The sequence below is a fragment of the Propithecus coquereli genome, unplaced genomic scaffold (assembly GCF_000956105.1).
Source record: "Propithecus coquereli isolate 6110/MARCELLA unplaced genomic scaffold, Pcoq_1.0 Scaffold76, whole genome shotgun sequence".
Taxonomy (NCBI): domain Eukaryota; kingdom Metazoa; phylum Chordata; class Mammalia; order Primates; family Indriidae; genus Propithecus; species Propithecus coquereli.
In genome coordinates, this window is record NW_012153729.1 from 2180019 (window position 1) to 2193328 (window position 13310).

The 13310-nt window shown below is 37.8% G+C and overlaps 1 protein-coding gene across 1 annotated transcript in view; it reads left to right on the forward strand.

Annotated features, from left to right (window-relative positions):
- The first annotated feature begins 910 nt into the window (after positions 1–910).
- MAP2K6 (mitogen-activated protein kinase kinase 6) overlaps positions 911–13310 on the forward strand; it is a 109795-nt gene continuing 97395 nt past the window's right edge. The window contains exon 1 of the mRNA XM_012662246.1: positions 911–1227. Within this exon, the coding sequence (XP_012517700.1) occupies positions 1212–1227 (16 nt within the window). The 5' untranslated portion in view covers positions 911–1211. The remainder of the gene's footprint in view (positions 1228–13310) is intronic.

A 13310-nucleotide genomic window follows, 5' to 3' on the forward strand; every position in this document is an offset into this window, starting at 1 on the left:
CCATTTCTGGCAGAGAATTATTCTATGCATTCCTGGCTTCCTTGTGAAAGGGGTTCTCCACGACGATGCCGCCCACCCCCTAGCTGTGAGCAGTACAGGACAAATAAACAACTCAAGGCCCTAGAAAGACGCCTGCCACATCCTGGGCGCTCAACAAATACCTATTAATTTTATTGAACAAATTCAAGATATGTGATTTTGTACTCGTAAGATTACCACCCACTTTCTCCCGTAGGCCAGGGGATCTTCTCCCCCCTAGGTGAGCAAAAGCATCTAAATATCTTAACTCTCAAAAAGTTAGCTTTGACATATAAAAAGTAGAACTTCCTCTGTAACCCTGTAAGAAATGAGAAGTCCCCAAGCTCCCGGCCCCACACCTACCGCGTATTGAATTTCAGGTTCCTTGAAAATAACTGACCTGGGTCGTTTTTTAATAAATTAAACTTTGCATCTTCTCTGCAGTGCAAAGGTAACCTTACCTCCAGCCCAGCCAAATCACCAACAAATTCTGCATGAGAGAAAAATGTTTTTAAAAATGGAGAAGTGAGGGTAAAACGTCTACATGCAGGAACAGTACAACAGGTGCTGAGCTGCAAAATCAACACACTAAACACCCAAACAGACCTAGGCGAGCCAAAGCTTCTTTAGCTAACCTAATGTTCTTCAGTTGTTGTTTCAGAGGCTTTGCGAGAACAAAAATGCCCCCTCCCCTTGGCTTTGTTGTTTTGCGCCTATCACTTACTACACAGTGTGTGTCTGACTTGTTTACCTGGGCTCATCTTTGTTACACCCAGCCACCTCGCTCGGCGACCCGGGCGACCACGTTTCCTTAAATCAGAGCCCCGTAGACTCCGCAGGGAACTACATTACCCAGCGGCCCCCGCGCTCTTCGCAGGAAGGACGTCTGCGCACTAAGATACTCAGTTCCAAGTTTGGAGCTTTTAGCTGCCAGCCCTGGCCCATCATGTAGCTGCAGCACAGCCTTCCCTAACGTTGCAACTGGGGGAAAAAATCACTTTCCAGTCTGTTTTGCAAGGTGTGCATTTCCATCTTGATTCTCTGAAAGTCCATCTGCTGCATCGGTCAAGAGAAACTCCACTTGCATGAAGATTGCACGCCTGCAGCTTGCATCTTTGTTGCAAAACTAGCTACAGAAGAGAAGCAAGGCAAAGTCTTTTGTGCTCCCCTCCCCCATCAAAGGAAAGGGGAAAATGTCTCAGTCGAAAGGTAAGAGCCTATTTGCATTACTTGCAAAAATGCAAAGGGTTGTGCATGCATTTATGAATGCATGGATGCAATTTTCGCCTGGCGATTGCATTTTTAAGTTTGAGGTTTTCCACAGCTCAGTTGCATTTCCTGTTTAGTATGTGTCTTTTTTTGCAGACACAGAGAGTTCCTGTAAGGCAGGGCTTGCAGTTCAGCTGTGCATTGACGTTATTTGCATTCTTCTGCTAGGATTACTGAGCTCTTTTTGCCTTTTGCACAGTCAGGAGAGATAGAGCAGGTTGGTAGCGTCTAAATGTGCAATGCTTTATATAATTGTAAAATTCTTTAGTATGCACACACGTTATAAGTAATTTTGTGTGCAACAGGAATACAAACTTTCTAAAAGTATGTAGGTGAAGATGAAAGGTAAAACTTGAGTTAAACTACTAGGAAATTAATGTAATCTTACATTCTTTTGGGAATAAACCGTTGCAGCGCCGGTATTTAGCTAAATTTCCATTGATACCGCTTTGAACATTAGGCAACTTTTGATTTTTAAAGGAAGTAAAGGTGAAGGGTGAATAAGAGCATATTACAAAGAAGCAGACAAGAAGTCTTGCTCTTCGGAGATTTTGCACTTTACACCAATTGCTTATTGGCTCACAGTATTTAGAAGCAGCAGTAGGGACCTAATGTTTTATGTCTGCCCATTTGAGAGATGCTTTGCATCTCGGGGGGGAAAATATTGAGGGGGGAAACAGTACTTTTAAGCATTACAGCAATGTGAGGAGACTGCACTGTTTCATTGACAACCATAATGAAATCTTTTAAGTGTATAATTGCATATATTTAGTCGGCTATACTAGGTCAGAAGTTCAGGATTATGGTTGTTTTATTTTTGTTTTTTCTTTTTCTTAATATTTTAAACACAGTTGTATTTTGCAGGCTTAATGTCATCCTGGGGAGGGGATTAAAAAAACTCCTGACTTGGCATAAGAGAGCTGAAGGGGTGCTGTCAGATGCCTGTGGGACCCTAAATCACTTATTTCAGGACAATTCCTTCTTTACCACAGAGAAAGCATATGCCATATGAGAATGTATGCAATGAAGAAGAGATGAGTTAGGTACTAGTGAATTTGGCGACCTGTGGCACTGTCTGAGTAAGACCTGGTGAAATTAAAGTGTCTAATAAGCTTTCGGCTGCTTTTCTTTTTTTTTTTGAAGTAGTTGTACCACTTTTTAATTTTACCTGATGGAAGTCATAGTATCTCAGCAACCCAAGAAGGAAGTTATATTTTCAAGAATTCAAAGTAGGACTTTGCTTTTCTTTGAGTATTAGGGGAGAATGAAAATCTGAAAAGTTAATAGTGTTGAAGAACCTAAGAATTGGCATTATGAAGTAGAGATGTTCCTTTAATAGGGAAAACCTAAAATCTAATTGAGCCGAAAAGTAGCAGTTTAGAAGAGGCAGTCCATGCTTTGGTGTATTAAAGAGACCGCATCTAGTTATTTTGTATTTGGGAAACATTCAGCTCATTCATTTAATTCAGTTTAATGTATGTATAAATATATTATGGTATGCATGTTTATATACATATATGTGTGTGTGTGTTCATACGAGATTTGGGTGACACACAAAATATTTAAAATGAAGTCCTTCGGGGAACTTACCTTCTGGTTGGGGAAAGCAAGTATGTATGGAAATCATTATAATTCAAGTTAATAGGACAGGTATTGAAGAGAAATGGTGCTATTGGAATCTAGAGATTGAAGTGATCTTTCTATTTGGGGGATAGTCAGGAACGTGTCCTGAAGAAGGTATGGCTTACTATGATCTTATCTTTGGACCTTAGGATCTAAACTAAATCATTCTCCTTTTTGCATACTTTTGGGGTCATTCTTAAGGTAGCTGCCTCTCAGTAGAGAACATTTTCCAGTTGGAAAGCTAAAGGAAATTTTAGGACAGCCCTCTGCACTTATGGGTGTGCCTATATGGATCAGATACTGGTAGTCCTTCAAATCAATTCCCAATGACCCAGAGGAGTTTTCTTAATTGGAATCTGTTTAAAAAGTGCATCTGGTATGAACATGGGGTTTTTGTCCAAAGGGAAATTTATTGGTAGAAAGAAGTGGGTGATCATTTTAGAAATGGCAAAGGAGCCTTGGCCTGGACCTTAAATGTGGAATTGGCCTAATTCAGCTACGCTATTCTCAAATGGCCAAAACGCTTTTTGCAGTACCAAACTTCTTGTTTAATACTCTGACTAAATAAAATGGGAGGAAAAGTGAAAGGTAGATAGAATCTCATAGTATTGAAGAATTTAACAACATGTTCAATTCAAGAACCTTTACAAACTTTCTAGATCACTATAATTCGGTTTTACAGACCTCTAATTTAAGGCAGCAGCAGAAGCAAAAGAATTACAGACTCCCTGGGAGCTGGAAGGACTGGGTTATTTCTTTCCAGCCTTACCAACAGTGAGATTCCGAGAAAGAATTTCTTAAAAAGAAATTTTGTTTTCCACAGTAGTAACTTTAGGTGGTATGCTTTTCAGCTTGTTTATATTAGCTGTCTGGGGTTGAGCTGACATTTTTCAAATATTAAAGCAGTGGAATGCCTTTTGAGGAAATCTGAAATGTAAGTTAACAGGAAGGGCACCCAGAAAGTGCAGGAATTCCTGCACATTACAGGAAGACAAGCTACAGGAAAAATGTGTCATCTACACTACCCAGGAGAGAAAAACTATTGTTATCAGCTATAATGATCTTCCGAGGGAGGGAGGGAAAGAGTGAGGGAGAGAGGTCTTGCATCTCCAAGTACACCTGAAAATATACAAAAAGTTTGACCCTGTTAAAATATACTCTTTCTCACTGCTCCTCCTATTCACCTTTAAAAATATTAGTTTTGTTTTAATATAGTAATAAGTAAATCATGTAAGAAATGCATAATTCAGAAGCATATAAAAGAGTGGTAGAAAAGGGCTTAACTATTGAGTTTTTTTGCCTCTGTAATTCATTCTACCCTAGGAAATGAAATGCATAAATTTCTCATTCTGTGTAAATTCCTTTGTTAGATTGTACCAGACGGACTTGTCATGCTTAGTTTGTAATCTGAGCCAGTATGTTTTATAACCCGTACGTCTTAGGACACAAAATCAGAATAGATACCTTGGGTTTCCTGAGCTTGTTTTGTAATAGTGCTGCATTCAGTTCTTTATAGCTTGCTGCATGTCAGCTGCAGGGGGATCCGGGGGGCTCTTGGTGGTAAATTTAATGCTGGAGAAAAGAGTTGAGATTCTCATGCCTTTGTTTTTCACAGGTTTGTATTATTTAACCACTCACCAGTATTTTAAAATCAGAAAGCTCTATAAGGAATATTTTTAAAACTTAAAAGAAAAAAATTGCGTAAATAATACTTATTCATTATAGAAACATTAGAAAAGGAAAATAAGAATTACTAGGTACTGCAGTATACATTTGGGCATATAGCCTTTTAGAGATACATACGTATATATATATATATATATATATATATATATAAATACATATGAAACATTCCAAATATGTGTAAAACTATGTCTATTTAGTTAGTTACCTTTTGTTTCACTTACCAATATAGTGTGAATTATTCTGAAGCTAATATATTTCTACTTTCATAGTATCCAATTACACTGATTTTATTTAAATCGAATCTTAATGTTTATTAACTTTCAGTATAATGAATATTGCCTGCTGTGATGATCATCCCAGTTCATACATTATTGTGCATAGTATGGCCTTAGATTGAATTCCAGGCAGCAAAACCACAGGTTATGGATGTTCAATTCTTCTCACTCCCCATTCTCTTTTCTACCTCCTGAAAATAGCTTTTTCATTATTATAAAAATAATGTGTACTCATTGAAAAATTCAAACCAAAGAGAAATTCATAGTAAGAATATAAAACTCACTCAACGTCATACCACCCATAGCTAATTACTGTTAACTTTTTGGTGACAATCTCTGCATTTGTCCATACATACATACATATTCATACATGCTATTTTATACACTATATATGATATTTTGCAACTTGCTTTTTTATCCTCTACCATATATCTTGGATATCTTTCTATATTAGTACACATTTGGTTACCTCATTCTTTTTAACAATTGTGTATTTTCGTTTTTAAGAATGTAGTCATTTATTTAATCTCCCATTAGATTTGCACAGTTTCCATTTTTTTTTTTTTTCACAGCTAAAAACATACATCTTTGCACATTTGCCCAATTATTCTTTAGGATGATTCCTAGAAGTGGAAGTCCTGGATCAAAGGGCATGCATAAATATATTGCCAAATTGCCCTCCAGAGGGGTAACACTAATTCTCATTTCCACCAATCATGTTTGGAAGTACCCCTTCTTTCCTTTCAAGCATTGTGGTAAATATTGCAAAGTAAATTGCTCTCCAGAAAGGTTATACCTTTCTTCATCCTGGGTATAAAAATTTGGAAAAATCTTTGACAATTTGGTAAAAGGTATTAATGCTCTGCTCTTATTTGTGCTTTCTAGTAATAAAGCAGTTGAAGTTTTCACTTTTTCTGACAATTGTGTCTCATGTGTTTGAATTTCTTTTTTTTTTCTCATTGAGTATGTCTTTAAAACTTTAATTTGGGGATCAAATTATTTTAAAAGTTAGGCCATAAAGTTCCAAGATTGTTGATTAGGGAATCATAGGTTGAAAGTTGGGTCCCATGCATCTAAACAATTTAATTCCTTAATGAGTTCTCATTTTAATTTTAGCCAACATGTCTTAAGTAAATAGCACATATTTTACAAACTCATTTTGTTTATATGGTCTATAGCTATCCAGACCTATATGAAAATAATAAGAAAAATGTATTGATCTGATTAACATTTGAATCTGGGAAATAACTTACTACTGGGCATTTCTCCATTTTCAGTTATCTCTACAAGCAAAAGTAATTTTTCTTTACTTTTGTAAATAACTCTTACATATTACCTGGTTGTGTTATGTGTATTGTTGCAAAATAATTTAATTTAATTTTACCTTCCTGTGCAATACCTAATTACAAAGGTGGTTGACTTAAATTAACTAGGTTTGTTAAAAGAATTAAGTCTAGAAATCAATTTTGATGACCTCACAAGTTATTTAAGTTAATCCTTAACATATCCTTAACATAGCCTTAGTAAACATGCCTATTTATGCATCCTGATATTAAGGGATAGAATTTAGAACTAGGAAAGAAGTTTGATAGTCTGGTCACTTCATTTTAGAAATGAGCTAACCGGGGCCTTGAAAGTGAGTGGTTTGCCTAAAGACATTATTAGCAACTTAAGTAGAACTTAGATCTCCTGATTCTGTGTCCCAAAGTTCTTTTCACTAGACCACACACCACCACTAGCAATCCACATTTATAAAATTTTTTTTTCTCTCAGAATCTTTAGTATATTTCACATTATTTTGCTTTGTTTGTTTTTCTGGTACTCAGGCTGTCAAGGGGGCTGCCGAGGAGACAATTAGCAGGGAGTTATTTTTCTGTGCTCAAGAAATAGTGATACATGAAACATGGTGGTGGGGTTTCTTACCAATTCTCTCTCTGCCAGAGGATATTTTGCAAATGCTCTCATTTTCATTCCCTGTGCCTACATTGTACAGCTGCGAGTTTTAACCACTGTAATTGTTGTCTGCCTTTTATGGACTATCTTGTTTGAAAGCCCCTGCTGGGTAGCTAAACTTCTTGTATATCTTTGCATCTCCAACTCTTTTAGCATGGTGCTTATCAATAATAAGTGCTCAATAAATATCTGACAATGCAAGTATTTTTCATCAGTAGGGGTAACTCATTTTTTCCATAAGTCTTATAAAAGGTTTGAGGTTACTAAATTGTAATACAATTTTCTTTTTGTGCTTTTTTGTTTGCATTAATATTGCCATTATGTCTTTGCTTGATTATTTGCAAATTTCAAGAATATGCAAGAATAGCATACAAAACCACTCCCAATGGCTGAAGAAGTATCATTTCTCCTAAATAGGCCCTCTGAACAGATTTAAAGGTTGCATGATCCTTTGCTAACTTTCCCTTCTAACAATAAGCAACGCTAAGATGAGTTGTCCAAAGAATCCAATCCAATGGGATTGAAATGAATTTCTCCATCCTGTGCTGGTTTCAGGAGCTGGTTTGTAAGTCTGTGGAGCCTCTGAAGGGTTGTCAGAGACAAAGTTTTTAACAGCTGGCTGCCCTCTGACAAAACAGAGAACTCTACAAGGACAACCTCCAAATGAAATGATTCCCCACTTCCTCCTTGGCCACCTCGACTGCTATCACCCATCCTCTTCCACTCTGTCTCCTTAGATGATCTTCCTTCCCCAAGCTGGTCCATACAGTTTGGTACATAGTCCATAATCTTCCTCTTTCTACATTGAAGAGGATATTCAGGTTATAATCCACACACAATGAAGTCTATCAAAATCATTGTAATTTAGTCAACTCAGCTCTTAGGTGAAGCATTGAATAGGCACTTGCAGCATCCGCCATCACCTGTTTGACTTTCTAGTTTGTACATCCCTCCTTAAGTCAGATCCTTGGAATCAGCCTTCTTTGTACAGACCATCAGCCCTAGATCTTGATGCTGAATACTGCCCTTCCCCCCATACTCCCGATGGTGACATCATTGTCACTTACCATATGTCAGTCACTTTTCATATGCTATACTTGTCTTTTTTTTTTTTTTTTTTGAGACAGGATCTCACTCTCTTGTGCAGGCTAGAGTGCAGTGGTGTCATCAAAGCTCAATGCAACCACAAACTCCTGGGCTCAAGCGATCCTCCTGCCTTGGCCTCCCAAAGTGCTAGGATTACAGACGTGAGCAACCGCGTCTGGCCTCATGTAGTATGCTTTTGAATGTCCCATAAACACTGTGGGGTCAGATACTGTTATCCTTAATTTACAAGTGAGGAAATTAATTGTTGTTAGCCACCTTGCCCATGGCCTGATAGCCATTTAGTGGCAGAGGCAAGATGCAAAGCCGGTACTGTCTGACCAGAGGGGCCATGCTTGTAACCAGGAGTCAGCAAATTACAGTTCCTGGGCCAAGTCCTGCATCACTAGTTTTAAAGTATAGCCCATGAGTTGAAATGATTTTCCCAATTTTAAATGATTGAAAAAAACCGAAATGATATTTCACGATGCATGAAAATTATACACAATTCATAAAGTTTTATCAGAACACAGTTATGGCCATTCATTTATATGTTTTCCATGGCTGCTTTTTGCTCTAAAATAGTAGAATTCAGTAGTCACAATGGCGACCATATGTCCCACAAAGCCAAAAATATTAACTATATGGTCATTTTCAGAAAAAAGTTTGCCGACGCTGTCCTTTATGATTTTACTCAATCAAATAGTGGGGTCTTTTCATGACAGAGATTACATTCCTCTTTGGCTTTAATTTAAAGTGTTAACCTGGATAACTACTGGTCTGCTACTCAGCCAGTGACCTGTTGGGCCCCGCCTGCAGGAAATGTCTGAGTGGTGTTTCTCCTGGTTATGAGAATTGTAGGTCATTGCTCATTTCCTCTGAACTAAGCTACCCGTCTCCTTTAGCCCATCCCGGGGTCTTTCCCTCTTTGTTGTGCTCTTCCTGTTTGCTTTATATTTCTTTTCTTTTCTTCTTTCCTTTCCATGAGATGCTGTTCATTAATTCTTTCCCCAGACTCTTCATCCCCTCTTCCTGATCCCACATTTTGTTTAGAAAGTAAATAAACTAAAAACAACTCTCATGCTACCACCATGCCTGGCTTTTTTGGTTGTCATCATGACCCAGCTCAGAGGTACCATCACTTCTTTTGCGTGAAGAGGAAAGCTTCCCTCTATACGTAGTGAGACAGCTTCCATTGTACCCAGAAAGATTTCCGGTTATCATCTCCTACAAAGGTTAGAGCTGTTTTCTTACATTAACCCCCTAATTCTGGGTGGGCAATTTTCTTTTGAGTTATGGGTATCCTTTGCTGACAGTCACTGAAATCATGGGTATTTTGTATATTTCAGAAGGAAGGTTGTGTTAAAAGTTCTGAAAATGAAGGGAGGCGAAAGCTGCATGAAGACAGAGTAGCTTTGGGAGGATGAGCTTAGATTTTGTTCACCATATTCAGAATGAGGTGAATTTAAGTCACGTATAAGGAAATGCTAATTCCTGCATCCCAGATGTTATCACTGCTGTGATTTTTAATGTGTTCCAGATATTGTCCTTAGTGATGGACATGAATTACGTCGTTTACTACCACTAGGGCTCAGTGATGTGATGCCCTATTTTGTGGATGAGCAAACTGAGGCCAGAGAAGTTAAGAACTTGCCGTAGATGTCAAACTGATAGGGGCAGAGCTGAGGCTTTAGTCAAAGTCTGCCTAACGCCAGAATCTGAGCTCCTGGCTACTTCACTTGAGTTCTCACTCCAAAGTAAATTGATGAGACCCATTATACAAAAGACATGATTGGAGATAGAAAACATGAATGGATTCTGTGGGGATTTGGATAGATTTGGGCATACCAGGGCCAAGTATGGTAATTAAGGGGCTAACCTGTATCTAGTTATATATAGGTTCCTTTTGACATATCCCTTTAAGTGTCTGTTGATCACAGAGTACTTCGTCTGACTCATTCTGATTCTTAAGATTGAATTCCAAGTAGAAACTGCCCATCGGTTGAAGAAGCTGATTACATCGTGCCCACTGATAGATACTGGTCTGTATATGCAGAAAGTTTATGTTAAAACACTGTTAACAAATTATTGATACCATTTGCTGTCTTATTGGCTGTATCACATAGAAAATAAGCAGACTCAAACTTGTGTATTTCCTTACACATCTAAGTTAAATTGCTTTAAAATGTGAATAAGAACTTGGCTAACGTGGCATTTTACCTAAGTACTAGAATACTGCAGTCCCTTTTTGGCTTATTGGTTTCCTTTCTTCTTGGTTATTTGTATGTAAATGTAACAGGTGTAGCTTCCTTGAAATTATGAATAAACTCTTATCTCCAGTGTTTTCTTCTTGTACTGGAAAGTGTGGAGGAAACTGGTATTGCCTATTTTTGTGGCAGAGGAGGCAGAGGGGGTTGGAAATGAGTATCCTTTTCAACCAGTGAAGTCTTTCTTGGCTTTTTCTCCAGCCAAAGCAAAACAGTCACGTCTATGCCTCATCTGTCTCCCATGATCCCATGCTGAAGCCATATGAATAGATGGTCTGGATGTTGCAGGACAAGTTATTCCCTTCCTTTATTCTCTTGCCTCCAATTCCACATGAGATGGGATGAGTTAGCAATAAGAGTAAGGCTAGAATCTGAATAATCAGCAACAACAGAATAATACAGAGTGTGGGGATTATTTTGCAGTAAGTATGCAGAGATAGCCTACCCACGATATTTGAAAATCTTGCAAGGTAGTCTCTCCCCTTTATTTACCCCTTCCTGCACCCTAGACACCTTTGCCATTTGAAAAAAAATTAATCCCCAAAACTCTAGACATACCTAAAGAGAGAACTTGGATAAGAGGGTGTTCGGATCAATTCAACAAATACCTTTTGATCAATTGTTACGTTTAAGATATTACGCTAGTAGAAATTAACAGAAATGCATTTGACCCTACCATTTCACTTGTGAGCTATGTGGCCTTGGAAAATCTACTTAACCTCTAGCTTCAGTTTCCTCACCTTCTAAATGGAAAGACTGACACTCACTCACGGGGTTGTTATGAAGATTAAGCAAGGTCATGCATGTAATATGCTTTGGCCAGTGCTTGGCATTCATTTATTCAACAGATATTTATTGAGTGCACTTTGGTGTTTGAGGCATTTTGCTATAGTAGTCTCTCCATAAACATAAATTTGCTTCATTCTTTCTTTCCCTTTAGTCCTTAAGGAGCTTATAATCTAGCAGAAGGTGAGAAAAGCACAAAATAAACAATACATAAGCAGATAAGCAAAAATAAGTAAATAAATAAAAGAAAAGCACAAAAATGTGTAGAATACAAACTAGACTCCTAGATTTGTTTAAAAGAAGTACCGTAAGTTGGGAAACCCTATGATTAAGAGAAAGATCAGGAAAGTGTTTACAATGGGTGTGGAAGTATCAATGGGATTGTCACAGTTGATGAGGAAATTGGGTCCTAGATCCAAAGCAGGTACGGGAAGGAATGTTGACTTCCAGTATCCAGTGGCAGCAATAGAGCATTAATATAGGCAGAACAATTCCTTAGAAGAACAAAAGGAAAATGCCCCAGCAAAATATGTGGAGCTTCACAGACCTTAACTTGTGTTTTCTAAGAACTTCATTTTTCTTACCAAGATAAATACTGTCGTTATTGCTTATGGTCACAATAGGTTAATAAATGGAATATATCATCTCTCATACTTTTAGGTGATCTTTTGGATTGTGGAAACTCCAGGAAATCTAGAGGTTAATAGTTAAACACATATATCATATCAACCAGGTTTATAGATACACTGTAATTATATAAGCAAGCTGTTGGTTCAATAATCAACGTCTAGCTAGGTCAGAGAATACTTTCCAGAGCACGGCCACAACTGTAATTTTCATTTTTTATAACCTAGTAACATGCCAACCTGTCTTTTCCATTTCTTAGTGCTTTTTTCTGTTCTAGAATCATCTGAAATCAGTTTAAGAGGATGAAAACTGCTTAATGTTGTTCTGAATTCTCATTTCACTTACCTTAAGAGTAGAGCTCTAGAAGTTCTTTGTTTTACCAAACTTACTTTCTCAAGCATGGTATTGGGTATTGACAAAGGAGTTCATAAATTTTTTTTGTACTTTTGATTTCAGAAAAATACAGTTTAAAAGGTAAATATATTTAATATGATTGATAGATTAAATTAATTTTTCTTTTATTATTTTGGTTTGAAGAACAGAGTGACATATAGCTCTGGGGCTGACAATGGGTTGATTCTCCATGAACCTATGACTTTGTCACCTTCTTTCTCCTCAATGACTTCATTCAACCAGAGTCAGTACAGTGGGTAATAGAGGTGAACTGACTCACCCACAGTCGGAGTCATGCAAGCCACAGGGCAGTTTTTGCCTCACCTGGCTATGCATTTAAAAAAGAACACATGACCCAGCCAGGTAGGCAGGACCTGCCAGCTATATCATCTCATTAAGTGGCTTACAAAGTCTTCTCAGTTAGGACTTTGTGCCTGAATGAGCTTTTATTTTTACAAGGGAAGTAGGGTGAAAATGCAAGATTTGACTCTGGCATTGGTTTAAGAATGAGATTGAGAAATTTTGATACATTAGAGTTAGAATAATTTTTTTCATCTCAAATTTCATTCTTTCTTTCTAACGTGACCTATCTAAGGACAAGGCAGATAGTCAGTGTTCAGCAGGATGTGGCAAGTGGAGGACTATTTCTTGGTTGTCTTTAACAAGCACTATTGAATAATTAAATACATTATCTGCATCTTACACTGTGCTTGGTGAATACAGAGATGAATAGAATCCTATTTCTACCCTCAAGAAGCTCATAGTCCGATGGGATATATTTGCTTGCTAGGGCTGTTGTAAGAAAGTACCACAAATTGGGTGGCTTGAACAACAGAAATTTATTGTCTCACATTTCTGAAGGCTGGAAATCTAAGATCAAGATAGCAGTAGGGTTGGCTCCATCAGAGGGCTGTGAAAAAGAAGCTTTTCCAAGCTTCTCCCCTAGATTTTGGTGGTTTGCTAGCAATCCTTGGCATTCTTTGCCCTTGTAGACTCACAGCCCAGACTCTGCCTTCGTGTTCACATGGCATTCTCCCTGTCTGTGTGTCTGTATCCAAATTTCTCTTTTTCGCAAGGAAGCCAGTCCTATTGCAGTAGGGGCCGACCCCACTCCAGTATGATGTCATGTTAATTAATTATATGTGCAGTGAGCCTCTTTTCAAGTAAGGTGACATTCTGAGATGTTGGTGATTAGGACTTCAGCATATTAATTTTGAGGGGACATAGTTCAACTTTTAACATGGAACAAAAACATGTCAACAAACTAATGCTACTCTGTGTGATATTCATGTAAGTTATGATATGAGATGCCAGTAGGATACTGAGGAAG